Source organism: Acartia tonsa, chromosome 5 (assembly GCF_053477335.1).
Source record: "Acartia tonsa isolate MP-2025a chromosome 5, ASM5347733v1, whole genome shotgun sequence".
NCBI lineage: Eukaryota > Metazoa > Arthropoda > Copepoda > Calanoida > Acartiidae > Acartia > Acartia tonsa.
The window spans coordinates 26,611,777-26,638,291 of record NC_137264.1 but is presented as its reverse complement, the minus strand read 5'-3'; the positions used below and the strand labels follow the sequence as shown (position 1 = coordinate 26,638,291).

The 26,515-nt window shown below is 31.6% G+C and overlaps 1 protein-coding gene and 2 long non-coding RNA genes across 6 annotated transcripts in view; all 3 read right to left on the bottom strand.

The window, feature by feature from the left end:
* Nucleotides 1–12,638, bottom strand: part of mwh (multiple wing hairs) — a 73,800-nt gene extending 61,162 nt beyond the window's left edge. For 2 of the 4 annotated variants that reach the window (XM_080161027.1, XM_080161029.1), the window contains exons 1-3: nt 12,019–12,638; nt 11,427–11,496; nt 11,092–11,194 (exon numbers count right to left, since the gene is read on the bottom strand). In XM_080161027.1, coding sequence (XP_080017153.1) covers nt 11,092–11,194; nt 11,427–11,496; nt 12,019–12,086 — 241 coding nt within the window. In that variant the 5' untranslated portion in view covers nt 12,087–12,638. The remainder of the gene's footprint in view (nt 1–11,091; nt 11,195–11,426; nt 11,497–12,018) is intronic. The other 2 variants (XM_080161026.1, XM_080161028.1) reach the window with 2 other exon arrangements.
* On the bottom strand, nt 363–969 carry LOC145319151 (uncharacterized). Its single transcript, XR_013879712.1, has 2 exons — nt 699–969; nt 363–401 (listed from the first exon to the last, which is right to left on the bottom strand). It is a non-coding gene; the product is annotated as an uncharacterized LOC145319151 (long non-coding RNA).
* A 10,719-nt stretch (nt 12,639–23,357) lies between the features above and the next one.
* On the bottom strand, nt 23,358–23,846 carry LOC145320297 (uncharacterized). The gene is made up of 2 exons (XR_013880151.1): nt 23,710–23,846; nt 23,358–23,398 (listed from the first exon to the last, which is right to left on the bottom strand). It is a non-coding gene; the product is annotated as an uncharacterized LOC145320297 (long non-coding RNA).
* Between the last annotated feature and the right edge of the window lie 2,669 nt (nt 23,847–26,515).

Genomic DNA, 26,515 nt, shown 5'->3' with positions numbered 1-26,515 from the left:
TAGCGATAGCTCGCTCAATTTTCTGCTTTTTAGTGAGCACCATATTGATTCACTAGGTAATTATTTCACAGAAAAATTGTCAATGTTTTTCAACCATCAGGTTATTTGAAATTGCTTGTGCAGCTCCTTCAAATTCCATTCATTTGAAATTGCTTGTGCAGCTCTTTCTTTTTTGCATCAATAATCTAGATGCTATTGATCTCTTGATGAATGCTAACGCCTATTCATCAGATATTTTGAAATTGTCTCAACCATGACACTTTGGTTGAGCTTGGACTTCCGAATTAGCGGGAAGTTCACGAGATCAGTTGGCGAACATACAAAACCCCCAATACCAGGAACCATCAAGTTTCAACAGCAGGTTTGAATATAGATTTATTGATGAAATTATTTCAAAAGACCTGAAATTACAAGATCAATTAATAAACAGAATAAAATATTATTCGTTATCTTAAAACTTTGAGCACTAAAAAAAATCTTTTTCTTTTCTTATGGTTAAAGAATCTTTGGAAACTTTGGCTTTAAAGGAAAATTATTTGGTTTAATATCATTGTTAAATGCAACAATAAGGCACACAAAAATTACTAAAACATATATTAATCATAATTAAGTTTCATGCTTAGCTGGCTAAAGCCTTTTTAAAACTACATATAATCGTCTTATACACCATACTTCTTAATCAAATTAACAAATTCTACCTGAAGCTCTTATGGTTTCAAATCCCTGATATACTAGGGTAGTTCACACTCAATGAGACCAATGATAGGCCCAATTTTGTTCTCCGAAATCTTCACACACACATGTCTCATTCAAAAGTGAAAAAACGTGGGCGCATATAAACAATCCATGCTGCGTCACTTTATGAAGGGAAAGTCAAAAAAGACGACATTTGCGCTTAATTCTAGGACAATGGTAAGGAATTAATTTTGAGCTTGATAAACACAAAGCTTCCTCGAAAAGAGGTTAAGACACATAATTTCCATTTGATTTCTCACAATTTCTAAGACATTAAACAAACATGTAATCAATTTTCAAGTTACACGATAAAACAGCAATTTAAGCTTCGACAGTGATCAATGATCATTTACTGTAATTATAATTATTTATGGGAGGATAATTTCAATTCTTCCTTCCTTCTGTGTTTGTTGTTTTATATAATAAGTAAAAATAATTGGTGAAATTTTTTGTCATAAATGCAAAGTTCAATAACTTACAATATATACATATATTGTATAATTAATTTTGTGTAATTATTAGAGTAACTCCCTGTAAAGAAACTCTACAGAAACCCTGTAACGTGTAGAGAAGGGATAGCCAGACGAATGCAACTCTGTTTGATAAATATGTTGCGAATATTCCTCTAATTATTATAATCCAGACAGAATCAGCTAAAAGGGGTGTCATACAGACAGATTTAAGAAAACTAAATGCTTTGCTTCTTAAAATTAAATCTTTAAAAGACAAATAATTAGGTTTTAGATAGCTGCTTTATTGTCTTGGCTGATTATCCCCGGGAAAAAAGAGGATGTTATTCGTATTATTAATTTATATCATGCTGAGAAATTGACTAATTAGAACTAAGCTTACGCTTCAATGAACATTATTATAGAACACATTAATATACAGGGTCTTGCAGAAGTGGACTTTATCTATCCCTTTAATGTTGACAAGAGTCTACACCCCTTCAATAGCCAAGGGAAGTTTGCAAGCAAAAAAAAGGTCAGAAACCACTTAGATTTAAAGTGTGCCTGAAAAAAAGAATGTGCGCGTGTCTTTTTATCATTCCAATAACGCTTTTTGTAATTCTAAGTATGTTTAATAAGTAGGTGGTTGGTCATCTACTTACATACAAATAAGATCTTAAAAGTAATAACTTTTTACATGTTAACAGATGAGAACAAGGTAAGTACACTTTTGGCGAACGCTAAAATCATGTGCAATCCAATGGACTCTTTTGTTAAACATTTTAATAACTTAGATAATTTCAATCATTTTTCTTGTTAATTATGAGAACAGCTGCAGGCAAATAGTTTTTGTTAAGGTTTAAGTTTTGATTATTTTTTAGAGCCTAAGGAATGTTATTTTGTTTTGTCAAATATTTGGTCTTTTTAAACAATACGCTTGAGAATATGTTAGTTTATTGTATAAATTGAAGTAAGTATTTTAAATTTCTCCTTTTATTATGGTATATAACTATTTATATGCATCACTTACTGACTGACTTATCCTCACATATTGACAGAAAAGTTGAGGTCAGAGTATTTGTTATTAGAGTGCCCTTAGAGTCGGAGAGAAGGAGAGGACAATGGGACTGTTTATAACAAAAGTCCCCAAAGTTTTATAATAATATTTCTTATTCGTTGGCTTAACAACTTTTGGGGACTTAGTGGATTTTGGTTAGTTAATTCAAAGTTTAGATCCCTGCTCTAAACTAAATAAGTGTATGTACTTATAATAAAAAAAACAGAATGTCTGTCTGTTTGGTCTGTATGTACCGATAGATCTTGTAATTTGCTGAACAAACATTGTTCTCCTTTACAATTTAGCTTCTGGGAAGGTTTATAACTTTGTTGTTGCGTGAAACATTACCAAACCATCCCCAGACAAATTACACCTAAAAAAAAATTAACCCCGCCCCCCCTTCTACAAAAAATAACCTCAATTTTTTCTTCTTTTAAAAACTAAAATTGAAAATAAGGAGGAATATATAACCCCTCTCCCACAGTGCATCTAGAAGATCGATTCTATGAGCGAAGTTTTAGATAAAACAATGGATATACTAGAATAGCCCACATACTCGTGGAAGGACTAAACCCGACACATTAGTTGTTTTAAATGAAATAGTCACCATAAATGTTATATGCAGGATTTTCAAGTATATAAAGAATTTTGCGTAATTATTTTTTACCCAGCAAAATTCAGGTTTTAACAAGATTAGTTTTCATGAAAACTGATGCCCAATAAAAAGAACCAGTTATTATAGTTAAGTTAGATTTTTGTTAACTTACTTGAACGTATATGTGTTTAATACAAACCGACGTCTATAGTGTCCTATGTAAGATATATTTTAAAGGAAATCAAAAAGATCAAATGTACCGTATATTTTAGCCTAAATTTGTAAGAACCATAAAATCGATGGGTAGTCGTGTAAAAGTAATCAAAAAAGATTGAGCATGTAAAGACTGAAGTTAAACATCGAAAGAATTTCGGTTATTTTTGATCAAATAACTACAGGCGTTCATGTGTGTTAGTCAAACTGACACTTTTACATTCAAGCTAAAAAATTCATGATACTTGTTCTGATAGAGAAATCTAGAAAGTTGTAGATATAGTAAGCAGTGGCGTGCGAAGCACTTTGTCTAGGGGGGGGGGGGCATTTTTAACATATTGCAAAATTTTGATTATGTATACCTATCTTTAATATGGGCGTTTTAAGGGGGTGAGCCTTCTAATCCCTATTCCTTCTTCCCTTTCCCCTCCCTTCCCTCATCCCTATCCCCCATCGCTTCATCACAATCCATTCACCTAAAAGGTATCTTACTAAAAAAAAAGAATATTATCTTTCCCCCCCCCCCACATGGAGTTAAAACCTTCAGCTAAAAGGCATCTTGCAAAATTTAAAGAATATTTACCCATCTCCCCCTCCCCCTTCCAAATGGATTAACCCACCATAAAAACATTAGGTGGAGGAGAGATGAAAACTCTCATTTTGTCATTTTGGAAATAATTTTGAAAATCACATTTCCCCCATAGAGCTACGGATTGACAGACATAGTGAATTATTGAATTATAGCTAAAAAGTTATATCACCATCTCCCACCCTCTTTAAAAATTTTAGAAATCTGTCGCTTTTTTATAAAGTGGTAATTGCAACTTGCAAGGATTTGCTAGATTGGTGCTCGAATTGCACCAAAAAACTTTTACTGTCTGTTATACATTTTAACAGACATACAGTTTTGAGGAGAAAGACTTAGATAAATGTCAAAGCAGTTTGAAATGTACTCTTAAACTGGCGTTTGAAGCGCACAAATTTCACATAAAGTAACTTTTTGTTTAAATATTTGAATAGGCCATGTGAAGAAAAAAAAAATCATTTAAAATGCCGCAAAAGTGCAAATTCTTTTTCAAATATGCAGGGATGGAGTGGACATTGGGCTACTTATTTTATTAGTCCCCAAAGTTTCATATTAGTTTTTCTTATAGTTTTCTTATTTGTTGGCTCAACAACTTTAGGGATTGAATTTTGATTGGTTGGGTAATAAGTTGAGTTTCCATACGTTTCATCCACTAATTTTAATCTTTATAATGATTAATTTTGTGTATAATCATTGGGGATGTACTTCAATTAATTGGCCATTGTCTCTTTCCTACAGATCTCTGCAAATATATATTTTTTTGGTAAAGTTTATATTTCAAACAAGGATGACAACAGTATAAGTAGCAAAGCACAAAACCATATTTTATTTATGATGACTGTTAGACTGACAGTCAAAGTAAATTAAATACTGGATGCCAAAAACAATTGAAAATATTTTTTTTGATACTGTCATCCTAAAAAAGTTTGAAAAGCTGACCAAAAGCATCAAAAATATGGGGGTGTGAAATATAAAAATAGCCAAAAACCTGCTAAAATACAGTCCGACTGCCAAGGATGTTTTGTTAGTGGTTATGCTCCTTGATAATAGTTGCCTTCTATGTTTTATGGGAGCCGAGAAAATCATGTATCCCAATATCAATGTCTAACTTTTTCTACACTAGTTAAAAAAAATATTGGTCATAATTGTGAGTTTTTAAATATGGTAAAACTAATTAATTAATAAGTTTGGAAGTGGCGCGAAGTGCCAAAAAAATTTGGGATTATTCTTGATCTTTTAGAAAAAAAGAGACAGTTTTGCTTTTTGGAGAAAGGAGGAAGCAAAATGGGGCTTTTTTTCACCAGGGTGGGGCAAAAAGGGGCATTTTTCAACATTAAGGGAGGGGGGCAGAGGGCGTTGGCTAGGGGGTGGCAGGGGAAGGGGGCGGTTTTGAGCCCTGGGGGGGGGGGCGATTGCCCCAAGTGCCCCCTTCGGTTCGCACGCCACTGATAGTAAGCATATAAAAGTGGTGAAATCAATCCTTAATAGAAACATGTGAATGATAAATATTGTACTTACAATGTCAAAATACTGATGTCAATAAGTATTTTTTAATGGTACTATGCAAGGCTAATAAAGTACATAGAAATAAGAATAGGCAAGAATGACACAACCATTGTGGCAAATTACAAAAAAAGGGTTCCATCGGGATTGAACCCAAACGGGATTGAACCCAACGGGATTGAACCCACGGAATTGAACCCGCACGGGATTGAACCCAATGGGATTGAACCCAACGGGATTGAACCCACACGGGATTGAACCCACGGGATTGAACCCACGGAATTGAACCCGCACGGGATTGAACCCAATGGGATTGAACCCACAAAGGTGTAGGTTTCCCCCAATTTTTTTCTTCAATTTTTTTGGGGGTTTAAGTCTCCTCTTCCAATTTTTTTTTCTTAAATTTTTGGGGGTTGAGAGCCTCCCCCACCAAATTTTTTTTTCTCAACCCCCAAAAAATCAAGAAAAAAATAATTTGGGAGGGGAGTTTAAACCCCTCAAAAAATTGAAAAAAAAAAAAAAATTTGGAGGGGGAGACTTACACCCCCCCCCAAAAAAAAAAAAATTGGGTGCAGAGACTTAAACCCGCCAAAAAATTGAACAAAAAAATGGAGGGGGAGACTTACAACCCCCAAAAAAATAAAAAAAAAAAAATAAATAATTTGGGGGAAGACTTACACCACCCAAAAATTTAAGAAAAAAAAATTGGAAGAGGAGACTTAAACCCCCCAAAAAATTGAAGAAAAAAAATTGGGATGAAACCTACACCTTTGTGGGTTCAATTCCATTGGGTTCAATCCCGTGCGGGTTCAATTCCATGGGTTCAATCCCGTGGGTTCAATCCCGTGTGGGTTCAATCCCGTTGGGTTCAATCCCGTGTGGGTTCAATTCCGTGGGTTCAATCCCGTTGGGTTCAATCCCGTGTGGGTTCAATCCCGTGGTTACCCAAAAAAAGATATAGATTAACAAAATGAAACAAGCAAATGTTTTGTAGTCTGTACCGAAGGATCTCGCTAACCGCTGAACCGATCGGGTTTTCCTTAACAGGGTAGCTTCTCATAGGTCCAGGGAAGGTTTATAACTATTTTTTTTGTGATGTGGGAAACCCCCCAACCCCCAAAAAAAATTTTTAAAAATTTTTTTTCAACTCAAATTTATAAGCGCCAAAAAAATTTTGGGTTATTCTTGATCTTTTAGAAAAAAAAGAGACAGTTTTGCTTTTTGGAGAAAGGAGGGGGCAAAATGGGGCTTTTTTCACCAGGGTGGGGTAAAAAGGGGCCTTTTTCAACATTTAGGGAGGGGGGCAGAGGGCGTTGGCTAGGGGGTGGCAGGGGGGGGGCGGTTTTGAGCCCTGGGGGGGGGGCGATTGCCCCAAGTGCCCCCTTCGGTTCGCACGCCACTGATAGTAAGCATATAAAAGTGGTGAAATCAATCCTTCATAGAAACATGTGACTGATAAATATTGTACTTACAATGTCAAAATACTGATACATAGAAATAAGAATAGGCAAGAATGACACATCCATTGTGGCAAATTACAAAAAAAGACATAGATTAACAAAATGAAATAAGCAAATGTTTTGTAGTCATAAAAAAGAGGAATAATGCTGCAGCCGCCAAAGATTTAAGAATTGGAGCAAAACCGCAACACATTTCCGTAAATAATGCAAAAATAAAAGCGACTAAAAATCTGCTTTAAAGTTATTTAATTAAATATACCTTGTATGTTGACAAGAAAAAAAAGCAGCTGAGTAAATGCTATTTCCCCATACGGACTGCTAAACTAATGGACGGACTAACAACATTGTGAAATAATTTTATAAAATGTTTCATCTGTCCTGTTCTGTTTACTTTTAGTTTCTTTATTAGTATTGGGGCATAATTACTTCAATACGGCGCGGTGGGTCAAAGAGGTCGAAGTTAAACACGCGTGTGTGATATGCTAAAAAATGTAAAAAAAATTTAGCAGATGATTAAACTGTTTTTAACCTATTTTTAAAACATATATCAAAAATATACTATGACACCAGTAGAATCAAACTGCAGAGCCTAAATTTGAATTAAGTCCCCAATAAACTTTTTTGAGGGGATTTAAAAATTAATTTTTACTGTTGCTGTGGTCCTTTTTGATCTGAGCAAAAGATCTTTTTTTATTTGGGTAAAATTCGTAGCTTTTAGAGTGTTTTGCTTCATAAATATAGTATTCTGGTATAGAGTAAAGTTAGGCCTTTTGATTTCATCTAAATTATTTCATTAAAAACTTAATTCTTTACAATATATCAATGAATTAACATTATCGTGCTTGTTTTCTATCACTTATTTAAAACACATAAAAATTGGCTGTAAAGGGTTAAATGACAACAAACGTTTATGCAATACAACAAATTTATTTTTGTCACATATACAAATATGATAAAATATAAGATTATTCAAACTTATTTTTTAAAATATTTTTAAAAAGTATGTATCTTTTATGTGTATGGTTATCATTCTTTTAATTTTAATTAAATAAAAATTATTTAACTACATTGGAAATAAGTCACTTTGTGAAAACACTCTTTTTTGAATTGTAAAAAACTGAAATGAAACAAGACTTCTAATTGGTTCAGACTTCAGAATTATATGTTTTATTTTAATGTTAGATTTTTCAATAAAACTAATTGTTTTAGAAAAAAAATATATTTCCAATGAACATAGTAAGGTTTTTTTTTATTGTATCAATATAAAGTGAATTATATAAATTGGTCTTAAAGCCACAATATAACCCCGAGTTAAAAAGACCTTTTGCTTGGGTCAAAATGACGGGAGCAACAGTAAAAATTAATTTTTAATTCCCCCAAAAAAAGTTTATTGGGGACTTAATTCAAATTTGGGCTCTGCAGTCTGATTCTACTGGTGTCATAGTATATTTTTGATACATGTCATAAAAATAGGTTAAAAACAGTTTAAAGGTTTATAACTATTTTTTTGGGATGTGGGAAACCCCCCAAAAAAATGAAAAATCACCTCCCTGAAAAATTTTTTTAACTCAAATTTAAAATGAGGGGGAGGGGCACCCCCCCCCAAATTTTTTTTACTTTTTCTTTAAAAATTTAAAATAAGAAATTGGGTTATTAAATTTGACTCTCTCCTCCTCAAGTGCCCCTAGAGGCATCTAGTAAAAAATAGTCGCTAGTAAAAAATATACTATGACACCAGTAGAATCAGACTGCAGAGCCTAAATTTGAATTAAGTCCCCAATAAACTTTTTTGGGGGGATTTAAATATTAATTTTTACTGTTGCCGTGGTCATTTTGACCAGAGCAAAATGTCTTTTTTTAATTGGGTAAAATTCGTAGCTTTTAGAGTGTTTTGCTTCATAAATATTGTATTCTGGTATAGAGTAAAATTAGGCCTTATGATTTTACTATAAAAATTCACTAAAAAGTTGAATCTTTAAAATATACCAATGAATTAACATTAACATGTTTGTGTTCTATCACCTATTTTAAACACATAAAAATTGGCTGTAAAGGGTTAAATTTGATGACAACATGGTCAATCTGGCCAAAGCAACAGTAATAATTAATTTTTGAATCCACCAAAAAAAGTTTATTGGGGACTTAATTCAAATTTGGGCTCTGCAGTCTGATTCTACTGGTGTCATAGTATATTTTTGATATACATCTTAAAAATAGGTTAAAAACAGTTTAAGTAAAACAACTCGATAATCAAGTCCTAAAATATAAGTATTTAGAAGTATTTAAAATGTTTTTCAACAAATTTACTTACAATTTTGTTAAGACTTATATATCAATATTAAAGCAGCTTATAGTGCCTAAAAAATTGACGTTATACAATTTAAATGACCAATAGTAGACCAGTATATTTTTTAATTGACCAATGGTAAAAGCTGCTCCATTAATATTCTGCTTATTTGGTTCTTACACTTTACAAATTACAATATAAGTTTGTCCTACCATTTCAAAGCTTCACTTTTTTTGATGCTGTAATCCTTGTTTATATGATTTTTAATGATTTTCTCTGAATCTTAAGATATGCTTTTTTGTTTTGGCGTATAATTTCTAACAGGTTTGTCAATATTAAATCGTTATTATTGTTTTGCTTCCAATAAGAATTTTCTCAGGGATCTAGTGATGGGACAATGGACCTAAAAATAATTTGTTTAGCTATCTTGGACTTTGGGTACTATAACAAATACAGCTTTTGTTATTTGAGCTAATTTAAAAACTTTCGGGACTAGCGCTTATAATGCCGCTGAAAATTTTCTCAAATTAGACGAATCTTACTGCACATAAGGAACTAAAATAGTAAAAGACAATAAGAAATTCCAAATAAGTTTATTATTCTAATAGCAATCTAGCTAAGACAGAACTTTACGTGTGATATTTCTTAAATGTCCTTCAAATAACAATCATATCATTTGGTATAAATTAGTAATAAGGTATGGTGTGTGAGTTATGTTTAAAGGGCAAATTTGATTAATCAACTACAGTTCATATACGGTTCATTGCAGAATATTAAACACAATTTTAATTCAACTAATTCTCTTTTTTTTATTTCTCAATTTTGACAAGATTTGCACTTGTAAAAGATTTTCTAGATAAATCTGATTTCAAGAAAATAAGCCCATTTTAATATCCCTATATCCCTGCAACTTTCTTTTTATCTCTATTTTTTATTGAACAAGTTACATAATAGTTATTTCTTTCATCGTATTATAAACGGCTTTCCGCGGATATAGAATGTACAATTATAAGATTAAAACCAGTTTTTTAGCCCCTTAGGTGCCGAAGGCACGGGCTAAAAAAACTGGTTTTAATTTTATGATTGTACATTTTTATATTCGTAGAAAGCCGTTTATAATACGATGCTAGACATAGTTTTTTCGTATGGATAAGAACCGGTTCCTATCCACCGGATTCGAATGAATACGAGAAAACCATTTAATGAATTATCTTTAACAATTGTCAATTCTTAGCATTGACCTTAAAAATCTTTTCAAAATTCCTTATGGCACCAAACCATATGCTTTTAATTTTTTAACCAGTATGAAAGAAATTTTTTTCACAAAACATTTTAGGCAGATATTTTTTAAAATAAAGAAAGTTAAAAAGAATAGCATTTACCTATAAAGTCTAGGTTTAAATAAAGTATTTAAAACTATATTTATTAGATAAACTGGAATAAAAAAGTGCCCAAGCCTTTATTGTTATAAGGGTAAGGGGTAGGGATAAATGAGAAATTTTAAAGTGTTATTGAGGGAGAAGGTACACTTCCTAGTACAGCCAAGGTAAAAAAGTCACAAGTTCCTGGATTTTTTACGCTTTTTGCATCAATTTCAAATTTTTTGACGTTTTTTTGCTTCTGGGTGGGTGTACATTCACTCCCCTCCCCCATGACACTAATCTTGATGCTAATCTTGTTCTCCACGAATTTGGTTTAAGAGGATGTCAAAAATTGCGGGAGTCCAGTCAAAACCTATGCACGCTACTAATCTAGGTTTTTATCAAAAATAATTTAATTTTTAGTGTACCTTTGCAACTATAAATAATTACTACTTTTCTACTTTTCAGTCAATATAGTTGTTCAATTTTAACGTCATATGGTAAGTTCTCTCTTGTTAATAAGTTAAAAGATCAACTGCACAATTCAATTAAAACTCTTTATAAATAACAAAATATAAATAAAACTAAAAATTTAGCCTTTAAGTAACAACAATACAAAAGCAACCTTTAATTAACTTTCCTTAATATTTATCTTGTCCTACGCTTTCTCTAGATGAAAGTAGAATACCGTAATTTCTAGTGCTGTGTGCCGCAAGCATATTCAAGCCAACAGTTGGTAAAACCATGTACATATGGTGTAAAAGGAAATTAAAGTTTCGACCTATTTATGATATAGGGTTAGTCAAATTAAAATGCTAAAGCTCTAAATATAAGAATAATTTCCTGAGATATTCTAACATCTTTTTCTTTAGACTTTCCCCTCTTTCTTGCATTATTTTGTTCTTGCGTTGGTGTGCTGGAATTCAAATAATGTTTTAAACTCGAAACCTTAAAATAACATTGATTTGTTAAAAGGTAATCAACAGTTCCAAGGAAATTCAACTCACTAATAGCACTCTAACGAATAATTTAACTATCTTGAGGTAACCTAAACACTGCGTGGAGCTGACCTAAACCATGCACCTGAACTAACCACAGCCAATTTCATGTTTACCATTAATTTTAACGTAATTCCCAAATTCAATTTCTCTATTAAAACAATATAGATAAAAATATTAACCTTGCAATGTTTTCTTAAGAAAGCTGTGTAATCTTCAGCATTGTAAACAGGAGGACTTGGGTCTTGACTACTAAAACAAATATTAATCATAACAAATTACATTCATTATATTCTTAAATTTATTTACCAAGACAAGTTGTATATGATTTTTTTTTTGTTTTTATGTCTTACAACAAAAAACAACATAGCACAGTTAGAAGGTTGAAAACATTTTTAAAAAGGAAAAAATATGATTACGGTTTTGTTTTTGTTTTTATACAAACTTTAGAAAATTGTTTAGAAAATAATTGTTATAGCAGATTTTACAACAATGATTGAGAGGAATAGTTTAAAATAGTCCATCTTGATAAACATTCATCTTTACTAATTTTTAATGAGCTATCTTTGACAATTAGAATTAATATTAGAGTACTCGTAAAGTCACATCTAACACTTTAATTCTCTTTGTCCGTCTGTCTAACGACTGAGGGAAAACGTGCTATTCTCGGCTCGATCCTATTAAAAATTTAAATCTTGAAATTTTAAGTGAATTTTTCTTTATTCTATTTGCATTTATTCATGATTTTGTTAGTCAGTAATAAATAATCCTAACCTCAAACCAGATCTAAATTCAGTTTCCATTTCTTTTTCTTCGTTGTAAACTTGATTAAAAAGTGTCATAATTCAAACAAAAGCAACATTTTCATTTTTTAGTCTGTGAATGTCCAGAATATTTTTACATAAATTTTAACAGAAACATGTTGAATATTTTAAAATCACATATCACAATTGTTGTCAAAACAGTTACAAATCAACATAATTTAGACATCTAAACATTCTATTAAAAAAAAATTAGAGTTGCTAAATCGTACCTAATTACCACAGGAATCACCTTGCCAAGTTTAAAATTGATAGGACAATTCTAACATGTCGAAATTGAAAAAAACTAACCGACTTTAATTACAGAAAAAAACTTTTCTTTTAAAATTTGGTTTAGCTTCTGTTAGTTTAACTTTTTTTTGCTTTCTAACTTAAGTTAACAAAAGTATTTTTAGTGATTTTGACTAGGAAAAGGTGTGTTTAATTGTAAAAATTCGATCACTTTTAAATGTTCATCTACTTTAAATGTAACTCTAAAATGTTATATAATTTTTTTTATTATAGCTAAAAGCTTCAAATTTGAGGTATCAGGTCTACCTATAACAGTCTTTTAGCAGTTAAAGCCGACATAAAAAAAAGCTACCACTTTAGTCTAGACTAGGGTTGGGCCGGATATCCGGTGTGGCCGGATATCCGGCCGGATATCCGGCCATTTTCAATATCCGGCCGGATACCGGATATTGAAACTATCCGGCCGGATATCCGGCTCTATAATTTTTTATACTTTACATCAAAAATCTCTGCTTTTTAAAATCTTAAATGGCTATAATTTTTTTATTATTGAAGCTAGAAGAACATTTTTTCTGAATAAGTTTAACTTTATGTAAATTTATATAAGATTTCTGAAGAAATTTTTTTTTTACTACTTTAATATCTGGTAATTTGGCCGGTTATCCGGCCGGATATCCGGTAATTTGGCCGGATAACCGGATATTTGCCGGATATCCGGCGTTGGCCGGATATCCGGCCGGTTACCGGATATCCGGCATTTGAAATCAGCCGGATATCCGGTATCCGGTATCCGGCCAAAAAAGTATCCGGCCCAACCCTAGTCTAGACCCGTTGTTAAATCGCACTGTAGCGCAAAACTAAGCTTTAAAATGGGAGTGGGGACAAAACACCTAATTTAAAAAAGCCTAACTAAAAACACCTAAGTTTAAAAATACCTAATGTTAAAAACACCTACGTTAAAAACACCTGATTTATAAATGCCTAATTTAAAACGCCTAACTAAAAATGCCTAACTAAAAATACCTAATCTTAAAAATGTCTAATTTTAAAAACGCCTAATTTAAAAATACCTAATTCTAAACTATCTAAACGCCTAATTTAACAATGCCTAATTCTAAAATATCTATTTTTTCACTAAAATACTTAAAATTTTGATAACAGTAATCCAATTGGCTGAAGGATCTTGCTACTACGTAGGGTTGGGCCGGATACTTTTTTGGCCGGATACCGGATACCGGATATCCGGTTGATTTCAAATGCCGGATATCCGGTAACCGGCCGGATATCCGGCCAACGCCGGATATCCGGCAAATATACGGCTATCCGGCCAAATTACCGGATATCCGGCCGGATAACCGGCCAAATTACCAGAGATTAAAGTAGTAAAAAAAAATTTCTTCAGAAATCTTATATAAATTTACATAAAGTTAAACTTATTCAGAAAAATTTTTCTTCTAGCTTCAATAATAAGAAAATTATAGCCATTTAAAATTTTAAAAAGCAGAGATTTTTGGTGTAAAGTATAAAAAATTATAGAGCCGGATATCCGGCCGGATAGTTTCAATATCCGGTATCCGGCCGGATATTGAAAATGACCGGATATCCGGCCGGATATCCGGCCTCACCGGATATCCGGCCCAACCCTAGTGCTAGTCATTGAACCAATATGGTTCATCTTTACAATGAAGCTTCCCGTAGTTCATGGTTTATAACGCTTTTGGGGAGGTTACCAACACCTTCCAATGAGAAATCGACCTTTCAAAAAATCCCCCCCCCCCCTCCCCTTCGTTTTTTTTATATATTTCTTTAATCTTTCTTTATAAAACTAGAACTAAAATGGGGGATGGTCAGGTCAACTATCACCCCCCAAGAAAGCGACGCTACGGCTACTTAGGTTAGGGAAAAAACCAAAAAAAATGTGAGTTGCCACAAACTAATCATGAAATTTTATTTTTAAAAGCGAAGCTTTTCTATAATTAGGGTTGGTCCGTCCATACGTTCGTCCAGTTTTCTATTTTAAACTATATTTTAAAGTTTTGGAGGGGGGTCGTAATTCCTTCCCCCCCCCCCCCCAAGACTTATTGAATTCCTCTCCGCACTGCAATTGCTCCTAGAGGACTCTAGGGGGCGTAGCCGCTGGTTTAGTATATTCACCAACAGTTTTAGGATATGCTTAAAATTAGGTTTTTTTTTAACTTAGGTATTTTAAAATTAGGTATTTTTAACCTTAGGTATTTAAAGTTAGGTGTTTATAAAATTAGGCATTTTTAAAATTAGGTGTTTTGTCACATTAGGCATTTTTAAAATTAGGTATTTTTAAATTAGATATTTTTAAATTAGGTATTTATAGATTAGGTGTTTTGTCACATTAGACATTTATAAAATTAGGCATTTTTAAATTAGGTATTTTTAAATTAGGTGTTTTGTCCCCACTCCTTATAATGAGCTTCAGTATTTCTAAATCCAAAAGGAAAAATACAAATTTATTTAAACAAATAAAATTACTTCCACTTAATTAAATAAAAAAAAACGAGAATGACAACATTCATAAATTGAATGTAGATATAACAAACAGATAAGCAAATAAAAGGATAAAAGACTGACAGGGGTATATAGTAAGTAACATAATGCTTAGTGGTCATAAACAAATCTTTACACAAAATTTCACAAGATAATCTTTAGTAAACAATATACAGCTGAAAATATGTTTGAGCAATGCATTAGAGATAAAACGACAAAAAAATATGCATTAATTAATAAAATATTTAACAAACAAGGATGACAACATCCTTAAGTAGCGAAGCACAAAAAATCATGAATAGGAATACGGTAAAGTGTATTTATTAAAATCAAGAATAGATTTATTGGAGAAAATAAACACATATTTTTATAATGATGACGGTTTAAGTAAACTACATAATAGATGCTCATAACAACAGGAAAAATTATTTTTATACAGATTTCCCAAAAAAAATTTTAAAATTGGACAAAAATCACCAAAGATATAGGGAAATATGTAAAACATATAAAAATAGTTAAAAACCTGCTAAAGAGCAGTTTGACCGCTTTAGTTGTTTTCTAAAAACGACAGGAAATTTAATTTTTATATCCTTAACTTAAAAATTTTTAGAAATTTGGACTATATACATCAGAGATATGGAAAAATAAGGAAAAAATTTAACAAATAGCCAAAAACCTGCAAAATAGCAGTCTAACCGCCATAATTGTATTCTTTAAACAACAGGAAATTTATTTTGATATTTATAACTGAAAAGATTTTGAAATACCAAAAACACCAAAGGTATGGAGAAAAATGTAAAAAATACAAAAATAGCCTAAAACCTGCTTAAAGGCAGTCTGACCGTCATAAAGGTTTTCTTTTAACGACAGGAAATTTAAAGACAGCCTGCAAGAAATACCACGCTTTAACTGCTGAAAGACTGCCACAAGCAGACCCAATACCCCAAATTTAAAGCCTTCAGCTTCAATAACAAAAAAGTTCTAGGGATTTCAAAATAGCATTTTATGTACAATAATTTTTTTTAAATATTTACAATGCTCATAAAACCTTATCTTTATCAGAAATTTAGATTGCCGGTAACTGATTACATTTTTACAAAAAAAACACCACATTTCATAGTCAAAATCTATGAAAAAAATTCGATTTAAATTGCATTTGTAAACGAAAATCATTGCGGAAACAAAGGGGAAAACAAATACAAGCTCAGCTGTGATTAATTGCTTAGCACAACGCAAGTTTAACCTAATTTTTTTAATGATTTTGACTATAAAAATGGGGTATTCCTGTCCAGTTTTTTGTTTAGGAATGAATATTTCTATTGCAACAAAAAGGTGATGTTAGCAAATAATTTCTTGAATAAAATCATAAAACGTTTTTTCATTTAATTTTCATTTTTTTCACTGTTGTGTTTTCATTTGACATTAAAAATAAAAATCATAAAAAATCTTCCAAATCAAAGAGAAAAAATCTTTGAATTATTGGTCAATTTAAGTTCAAAGATTTTTTTTTATTGTAAAAAGTTAATTTTTGTAAAATATTTTAGAAAAAAAATCTTCTAACAAAAAAAAATTATCATAATCCAAGATGGCGTCAATACATGAAAATAATATTTTCAAAACAAAAAATTAAAACTTGAATATCTTTTTTCACAGATTGAATTTCAAAAATCGGTCTGACAGTTTTTCCAAAGTCAGTATGATCTATCGAATGAAAAAGGTTTGAAACTGATAGAACATTTCTTTATACTAAAACATATTTTTTCTCCCGTTTTTTCCCACACTTCCAAAAAATTAAATTCAATGAAAATTAAATGGTTCTCACGTTAAAAAAATTTCTCACGGGTCCTAAAAATGAAATTAAATGAAAAACATATGTACCATTTAAATGAAAATTAAATGGTTCCCACATTCTAAAAATTTTCCCACGCTTGACATTCTTGAAAAAACCTAATTAATTGAATATTTAAACAAACTGAATATCGCGTTTTTTGCAATGGAATGAATATTTACATCCACTATTTAAGGGGTTGTTTATATGGGAATGGGTATTTTTATTGTAAAAATATACCTAATTATTTACTGACAACCTAAATTTATGACAAAAATAAGCTTATAATTTTGTTTCTAGGCAACGTAGTTTAATTTCAAAATTTCTAACATTAGAATTGATACTCTTTAAAAATTTTCATTGTACATAAATGTCATTTTAAAATGCCTAGAACTTTTTTGTTATAGAAGCTAAAGGCTTAAAATTTGGGGTATTGGGTCTACTTTTAGCAGTCTTTTAGCAGTTAAAGCGTGGTATTTCTTGCAGGCTTCCTTTAATTTTGATATTTAAAACTAAAAATTTTTTGGAAAGCGGACCATAAACACCAAAGTTATGGATAAAAATGTATAAAATACAAAAATAGCCTAAAACCTGCTAAAAAGCGGCCCAACCACCATTGATGTTTTATAGTTTTGATTGGAATGTTGTCAAAAAACTTTAGCCTTTTATCTTTTATAGGAGCCGAGAAAATCACGTTCCCCCCAAACTAAGACATGCAAACAGACGGACATTTAAAATTATAGAGTAGCTTTGCTGGATGCACAGAACAATGGGGAAAATTATTTTGATACCGTCATCCCAATAAAAGTTTTTAAAACAGTCGAGAAACACCATAAATATTGGGAAAAAATGTGAAAAATATAAAGATAGCCAAAAACCTGCTAAAAAGCAGAACGATCTCTATCGATGTGTTTTAGTTAATTGTGTTTTTTAATTATGAGAATGATGTCAAAAAGTTTTAGCCTTCTATCTTTTAATAGAGCTTCATAAATCCTATTTCCCCCATAGTATTACGGACTGACAGACAACGTGAATTATAGAGTAGCTTCGTATAGAGTAAAAAGTAAAAACAAATTTTACCCGAAAAAATCAGTTGTTTACTTAGATAGCGCATCCGCTCGTCGCCGAGGAGGTGTTAGGTTCGAATCTCGGGCCAACACCGCGTCATAACTAAAGACGTTATCAGGTGAGCGACATTAATAGTAAGAGTGGGGGGAATGTCTTGTAGTTAGGACTTTTCATACAAAGGTCGTGCAATCAAAGGGTTGATTGTCTGATGGATGTTACTTAACCTAATATCATTGGGTGTTAAAGCATCGCATCCCATTACAAGCGGATGATGCTTTCTCTAGATGATCTCTTATATCGAAGGAGAATCCCGCTCTTACGAGGTAATGGTAATAGATAGCTAAAATTGCAAGTATAAATTAAATGACTGTAAGGGTATTACCACATACTGTAATATGTAGAGTAGATAATGTACCGCCCAGAAAATTTCTTACCCAAAAAAACTATTTATTTAGAAAAAAAAGCCGAGTAAGTAAAATTTTTAGTAGCGAAGCTACTCTATAATTTACTTTGTCCGTCCGTCAGTCCGTCCATAATACAATGAACAACAAAGCATTACCGATAGACTAACAAAAAAATAAATTATCTAGTAAACAATCAGACAAATCGAAGTAAAGAGTACCTTGAGTGAACCGAAAGGGGCAGTTGGGGCGATTGCCTCCACCCCCTCTCCCCCCCCCCCCGCAACGCCTGAATTGCCACCTTGGCCTCCTCCCTCTCCTTGGCTAACGCCCCCTGTCACCCCCCATAAATGTTGATTAAATGCCCCATTTTGCCCCCTCCCCTCTTCAAAAAGCAACACTGTACCAATTTTTCCAAAAAATCAAGAAGAACCAATAATTTTTTGGCACTGCGCCCCAATTAATAACTTAGTATTCAATTAATCTTACAATATTTGGAAATTGTCAATTATGACCAATAATTTTTTTGACTAGTGTAAAAAATCTTTTTGTCTTTAATTGATTTTAGTTTAAATGGGGTGTAAAGAACCACGTACATCTTAATTTTGGAAAATTAATTTTCTCTTAAAAGCATAGGATAGTTAATATTATAGGTTCTTTTGTACTTATTTTTTGTGTAGATTCGATATTTCAAACCAGATTAAACTGTTTTTAACCTATTTTTGAATGGGGGGTCAAAAATATACTAGGACACCTATAGAATCAGACTGCAGAGCCCAAATTTGAATTAAGTCCCCAATAAACTTTTTTTTGGGGATTTAAAAATTAATTTTTAGTGTTGCTGTAATCATTTTGACCGAAGCAAAAGCTTTTTTTTTACTTCGGGTAATATTGTGGCTTACAGAACATTTTTATATAATTCACTTTATATTGATACAATAAAAAAACATTACTCTGTTCATTGGAAATATTTTTTTTTTCCAAAACAATTAATTTCATTGAAAAATCTAACATTTACAATAAAACAAATAATTCTGAAATCTAACCAATAGGAAGCCTTGTTTTACATAATTCTTTACAATTCAAAAAAAGAGTGTTTTCACAAAGTGACGTATTTCCAATGTAGTTAAATATTTTTTATTTAATTAAAATGAAAAGAATGAAAACCATACACATAAAGATACATACCTTTTAAAATTATTTTAAAAGATAAGTTTGAATAATCTTATTTTATAACACATTTGTATATGTGACAAAAATAAATTTGTTGTATTGCATAAACATTTGTTGTCATTTAACCCTTTACAACCATTTTTTATGTTTTTAAAATAAGTGAGAGAACACAAACATGTTAATGTTAATTTGTTGACATATTATAAAGAATTAACTTTTTAGTGAATTTTTATAGTAAAATCATAAGGCCTAATTTTACTCTATACCAGAATACAATATTTATGAAGCAAAACAATCTAAAAGCTACGAATTTTACCCAAATAAAAAAAAGACCTTTTGCTTCGGTCAAAATGCTCAAGGCAACAGTAAAAATTAATATTTAAATCCCCCCAAAAAAGTTTATTGGGGACTTAATTCAAATTTAGGCTCTGCAGTCTCATTCTACTGGTGTCATAGTATATTTTTTATATACGTTTTAAAAATAGGTTAAAAACAGTTTAAATAGAGGATTTGTAGTTTTTGAGATATTTGACCTATTAAGAAGCCCCTTAATAAAAAAATATAAAAACCAAGAAAGCCACTAAAAATAATCACAAGAATATAGGCTTGACGTAAAAATTATAAAGTTAATGGTATCAATTAAAGAAATAATAGTTATAATTTGGTTTACTTTACAATAAGCTTTTGCTACCTGATATTGAGGATGTTTAAACCCAATATCAGGTAGCAAAAGCTTATTGTAAAGTAAACCAAATTATAACTATTATCTCTACCATTAACTTTATAATTTTTACATCAAGCCTATATTCTTGTGATTATTTTTAGTGGCTTTCTTGGTTTTTATATTTTTTTATAAGGGGCTTCTTAATAGGTCAAATATCTCAAAAACTACAAATCCTCTATTTAATCTGGTTTGAAATATCGAATCTACACAAAAAATAAGTACAAAAAAACTTATAATATTAACTATTCTATGCTTTTAAGAGAAAAGTAATTTTCCAAAATTAAGATGAACGTGGTTCTTTTCCAGGTGCGCTTCGCACACCACCCTAACAAATCCATGCGAAAACCACCATAAAAAGGGACAGATTTTTAAAGTGCCATTTAATTTGAGGGTGGGAGATGGTGATATAACTTTTTAGCTATAATTCACTATGTCTGTCAGTCCATAATGCTATGGTGGAGATGTGATTTTCCAAAAGAAAAGTTTTTGTCTCACCCACACCTATTTTTTAAAAAAAGTTGGATGGTTAATTATCCTTTTGTCTCATCCTTCCTCCCATTAAAAAAAGGTTTTGATGTTGGGGACAAAAATTTGCAAAATGGTCAATATGCCCCTTCCCTCCTAGACAAATTGCTTCGCACGCCACTAAATAGCTTCCCTAATATTTATTACCTTATTACCTAATTCAAGCTTTAAAAAGATTAAAAGGTTTTTATATGTTGTTGAATGTTCTTTGAAAAAGCAAAATACAAATTTCATTAACTGTAATGAAATCAATTAGGTAAATTTATAATGAAATAAAAAACAATTAACTTCCTTGCTAACTAATTTAAGTCATAAAAGAATTGCAGCCTGGCCAAGTATCATAATTTTCACAATTAGCAAAAACACGTTTATATGATCAAAGATACCTAATAAACTTGTCTAACTTATTTATTTAATACTTATATTTGCGATTACTTTTATTTAATGAAATCTTCCAATTTTTAACATTTACAAAACGGCCTGCTGTATTGCATCAAGATCCATGACAGATCTATATAGGAAATAAATGTCTATAAATGAGCTCAAGTTTTCCAAAGGACAGATGTTAAAAACTCATACTGGTTCAAAATCAATAATAAACTCTCAATGACCAGAATGATAAGACCCATTATTTTACTCTATGAAGAATAAATTAAATTTTTTATTTCATGTTGCTATTCAAATTATATTGAAGTATTAAATTTCTATTCATAAAATAGAATATTTAAGTTTATAATATAGTAAATCAAGGAAAACTAATTTTTAATGTAATATGATACTAGCGACGCGACCGAATGTGTTCAGATATTAAACTAAAATTTAACATTTAGCTAAATAGTTTAACCCTTTCAGGACGATAATTTTAAACAAAAAACATTAGGATCCTAAAATATTTTAAAGAAAGAGAGACAAAATTATAAATACGGTTTTAAATAAAAATAATGAATTAAAATAAAGACGGAAGAAAAGGGAAGTGAGAGAGAGGGACATTAAATCTTTAAAAAAATGATGAATAAACAAAACTATAAAATTCGTAGTAATCTTTATGAGTAACTTGATTTGTAGTACGGTTCGGAGAGAGAGAGAGATATTGAGGGATAGGTCAATGGAAGAAATAAGATTAATAGTCGGGGATAGGTCAATGGAAGAAAAATGATTAATAGTCGGGGATAGCTCAATGGAAGAAAAAAAGTTAATAGTCGGGGATAGGTCAATGGAAGAAAAAAAAGTTAACAGTCGGGGATAGGTCAATGGAAGAAAAAAGTTTAATAGTTGGGGATAGGTCAATGGAAGAAAAAAAGGTTAATATTCAGGGATAGCTCAATGGAAGAAAAAAAGGTTAATAGTGGGGGATAGGTCAATGGAAGAAAACAGGTTAATAGTGGGGGATAGGTCAATGGAAGAAAAAAAGGTTAATAGTGGAGGATAGGTCAATGGAAGAAAAAAGGTTAATAGTGGGGGATAGGTCAATGGAAGAAAAAAAGGTTAATAGTGGGGGATAGGTCAATGGAAGAAAAAAGGTTTATAGTCGGGGATAGGTCAATGGAAGAAAAAAGGCTAATAGTGGGGGATAGGTCAATGGAAGAAAAAAGGTTAATAGTGGGGGATAGGTCAATGGAAGAAAAAAAAGTTAATAGTCGGGGATAGGTCAATGGAAGAAAAAAGTTTAATAGTTGGGGATAGCTCAATGGAAGAAAAAAGGTTAATAGTGGGGGATAGGTCAATGGAAGAAAAAAGGTTAATAGTGGGGGATAGGTCAATGGAAGAAAAAAGGTTAATAGTGGGGGATAGGTCAATGGAAGAAAAAAGGTTAATAGTGGGGGATAGGTCAATGGAAGAAAAAAAGGTTAATAGTGGGGGATAGGTCAATGGAAGAAAAAAGGTTAATAGTCGGGGATAGGTCAATGGAAGAAAAAAAGGTTAATAGTGGGCAATAGGTCAATGCACATACGGGCAACCAGGGGATTTTATTCACCACCCCCAAATCAAGTTTAAATCATTCTATGAGTATTATTATATCCATATTACATCAGATTTCAAAGGAATCGTAAAATTACGCTTTTTAAGTAAGCTTTCTAATGCCTGGAGTTAAGAAATGCAAAAAAATTCTTACAGAAAAAGGCATATTTTGTGTGTTTCACCAACAATTTTAAAAGTATTATAAAATCTCTTAGAATTAACGTAATTAGACAAAATAACTTTTGTTGAGTCATGCATTACATGTATATTGAGAATATAAAAAAAAAGCACAAATTGAAGATATTAGTCCTACATAATTCTAATATTATCAAAAATGTAACATGAATGTAATGAAATTTGAAAATACTATAATTATATCGTAAGAAAACATGACAATTTTACATCTATATCATGTATTGTTTCTTATTTTCACTAATTAATATCCAAATATTACAAATTAGAGTAAGCGTGTATCACATGTACATTGTACACTGACTGCTGGTTACACTTCTACTGGTTGCGTGCGTCGCACGCGGGCGAAGATGAATTTCCGTAAATTTTCTCCTATTTACACACTTTGCAGAGCGCGTGAGAGTTTATACTTGTAAATTGTCTGTAAAATCAAAAGTTATCATAAAAATTATACTTTTTATTTAGATGTAAATCTGCTCAATAATTCACTTTATTAGAAAAATAGGTTTCACGCCACTGCTATTAAAAATGTACAACTAAACATTATAATCATTGTGTGTTGTCTTGACCATATAGCATTTTAGGTCAAGTATGACTTCCGAAATCAAAAGAAGTTTCAGAGATCTTAAGTTGGAGACAGCCACACAGAATTGGGACTAATCAACAGCAGGTGTGAATATAGATTTATTGACTTTAGTTTATTAACACTTTCCTGAAAATACAAATTCAATTAATAATCAGAAACATTGAATATTTATAGTATTAATATCATTATGGTTTAAGCAACTTTGGGTACTTTTATGAATTTTAATTGTATAAAGGTAAAGAATCTTTGGGTACTTTTGTATTAAAAGAAAATAACTTGGATTAATAAATCATGTAAAAATGTATCAAATAAAATAGAAACATAATCTCACGGAACCATAATTAAGTCCTTTGTTTAGCTGGCTAAAATGCCTTAAAGAAACCTATCAGTTTTTCTTATATACCACACAATTTCACACAAAAGAAACTTATCCGTACCTAAGGTGTTTTTTGGTAAAGCCCTCAATTCACTAATGGCTTTAACCGCGGTCTGTAACCAACAAGAGGCCCTACTTTTGTCTCCGAATATGTTCATTCTCTCAATATATAAACAGAAGTAAGCGTCACAACAAACTGCTCCAAACTCTATCCGGCGACTCTCCGGTGTACACTCATCAAAGACGACATTCTTTTGGTTGGAGTAAGGAAATGGGATGCGAGATTAATTTGTGCTTGATAAACACAAAGCTTACTCATAAAGAGGTTAAGACATGTGTAATAAATGCTTATTGTTATCAGAATTTTTAATTGCAGCTTCAATGTCGACACATCTTTATTGTTAGGGCATAAAGTTTTCATTTCTTCAACTAATTAAAAATTTATTGAATACTTTATATTTAATGATTTACTCGCAAATCAAGTTTTAAGACAGTTTGGAGATTTTAACATGGATGGTTCTTCTGTTTCTAAAAACTAGAGCTTACAGCACTTCTAACAGTATGCATACCTTTTTTCTACTATTAACACAAGCCATTCAATTTGAATTTTAAAATCTACTTTTTTTCACATCCTTTAACTCTTACTTTGGATGTAAATAGTATGATCCTTACAGTTTTAGAATTTCCGAGCCCAATCAATTTAGGATACTGAGAACGCCCACTTTTCATATGTTAATATGTCCGTTCATTCAGGTCATCTGAGTATGTTAACAAAAATAATCAAATCTGGCTCAAGTATTGCTTTCTATTTCTATTATCATCTAATGTCTAATAAACCTAGGATACTACAGATGTCTGATGTCATTTATATCTCTGTTTGTCGAGCCAAGTAAGCTGACAAATAAATCTAACTATCAGGGATATAAGACAATGAATCTAAAAATGATTTGCTTGACTTTCTTTGACTTTGTTCTAGAACTAGTGCAAATTTTTCATAATTTCCCTGATATAAATAAAAATTGGGACTAGCACATATATTGCCTCTGAATTTGTTATATCCTAGCAGACCTAACCCAATGAAAATAATAAACACAATTTCTAGCAGACAACAAGATCTATATAAAACAAAATTATTTTGGCTGGTTATTTTTTAAAAAATCACAGATCCTATAAAAAAAACTCTATTGTGACAATTCTGAAATAAAAAATTTAACACTCTCATTTAAATTTCATGTTTTCTTTTTTTTTTGGTTGCAGGACTAGGGGAGAGGAGTAAACAATTTAAATCTGACAACCTAATTTTTAAGTAAATGTTTTTTTACTCACATTAATATTTGATTTTCTAAAATAGATAACAAAATGCCTATTGTCCCATCCCTATATCTCTGCCATCTTTGGCTATTGAATGGTTAAAAGGACTGTCCGCAGTAAAAATAAATATTGTTGGATCAAGTCAAGCAGAGTGTGCCAAACACCAGTAAAAAAAGTGTTCCATTGTTTTGTCAAGTAAAGCAGAGTAAGCCAATATTTTATCAAGTCAGGCAGAGAATGCCAAAATTCTATCAAACAAAGCAGCGTGACAAAAAAAGACGAATTTAACATTGTTTTCGATTTTTTTCATCTAAATCAACATACAAATTTACTACTCTATATATGTACACAAAACTAGCAGCTGTGTCCCTAGTACCTAGGGGCTCTCTATTCCAAGTGGTAGAAAAGATACACAAAATAGCCAAGAAAAAAAATTAAAATTTCAAATAAAGGATCTTACTAATCGCTTCCAATGAAGCTTCTCTTAAGTCCTAAAAAAACACTCTGATTTTGTTAAAAGTTTTTCTTTTTAAAACTAAAATGTAAAGTAGATGTTCAGATCTGATCTCTCCTTCTCCTATAGGCATCAAGGGGCATGGCAGCTAGTATATATACATAAATCATTTATAAATTTTGATAAGTTAGGAAAAGCATATTTTGACTAGGGTTGGGCCGGATATTTTTTTGGCCGGATACCGCCGCCGGTATCCGGCAAATATCCGGTTATCCGGCCAAATTACCGAATATCCGGCCGGATAACCGGCCAAATTACTGCATATTAAAGTATCAAAAAAGGATACTGTCCCTTTCGTGGCAACGCACCTTAAGGGGCGATTCGTCGTATTTTTAAAATTGCTTTATATAGGTTATTTTAGGTTAGGTTAGGTTATAATTGGTTAGGTGATTGCCCCGCAGGGTTAGGCAATTGGCCCCGCAAGGTTAGAGCCAACCGCAGGGGCTAGAAATAAGAGGAAAGCTACTGTGAAAAAACGAATAATCGCTCCTTAAGGGGCGTTGCCACAAAAGGGACTATACCCGCAAAACAAATTTCTTAATAATGGTGTTTTATTATATAAAATTAAGGTTAAAACTTAAAAATCAAGTAACTATTAAATGATCTTTCTTCTTATCAATTAATCTGATGAACTATTACTACCCTCAATCTGTAATATCAACCCCTAACGGGCGGGGCGGGGAGGTGGCGTTAAATGCCCCCCCCCCCCCTCTGTTTTTTTATATCCCATTTTCTGTGTATAGAGGTAGAGGGCTATAACTGAGTGACTTTCGAAATATGAAAGTTGAAATTTTTTTAATACCCCCTTTCTGGTGGGCACAGGATGCCAGCAAACCTGGTAAGGTCATTCAGGTAAAAAGTAAAAATATTTTTTTTTACTTAAACAATGCATTTCATGTTATCTAATACTAAAATATCCTGTAGTCGTACATCCTCATATGAAATATAGGTGTTCAAGTCGATTTCAGGTTCCAGGTATAATCCTGCAAGTCCTGAACCTCCAGGTCTCCAGAAATCTTAAAACGGATCCTGTGACCGCAGA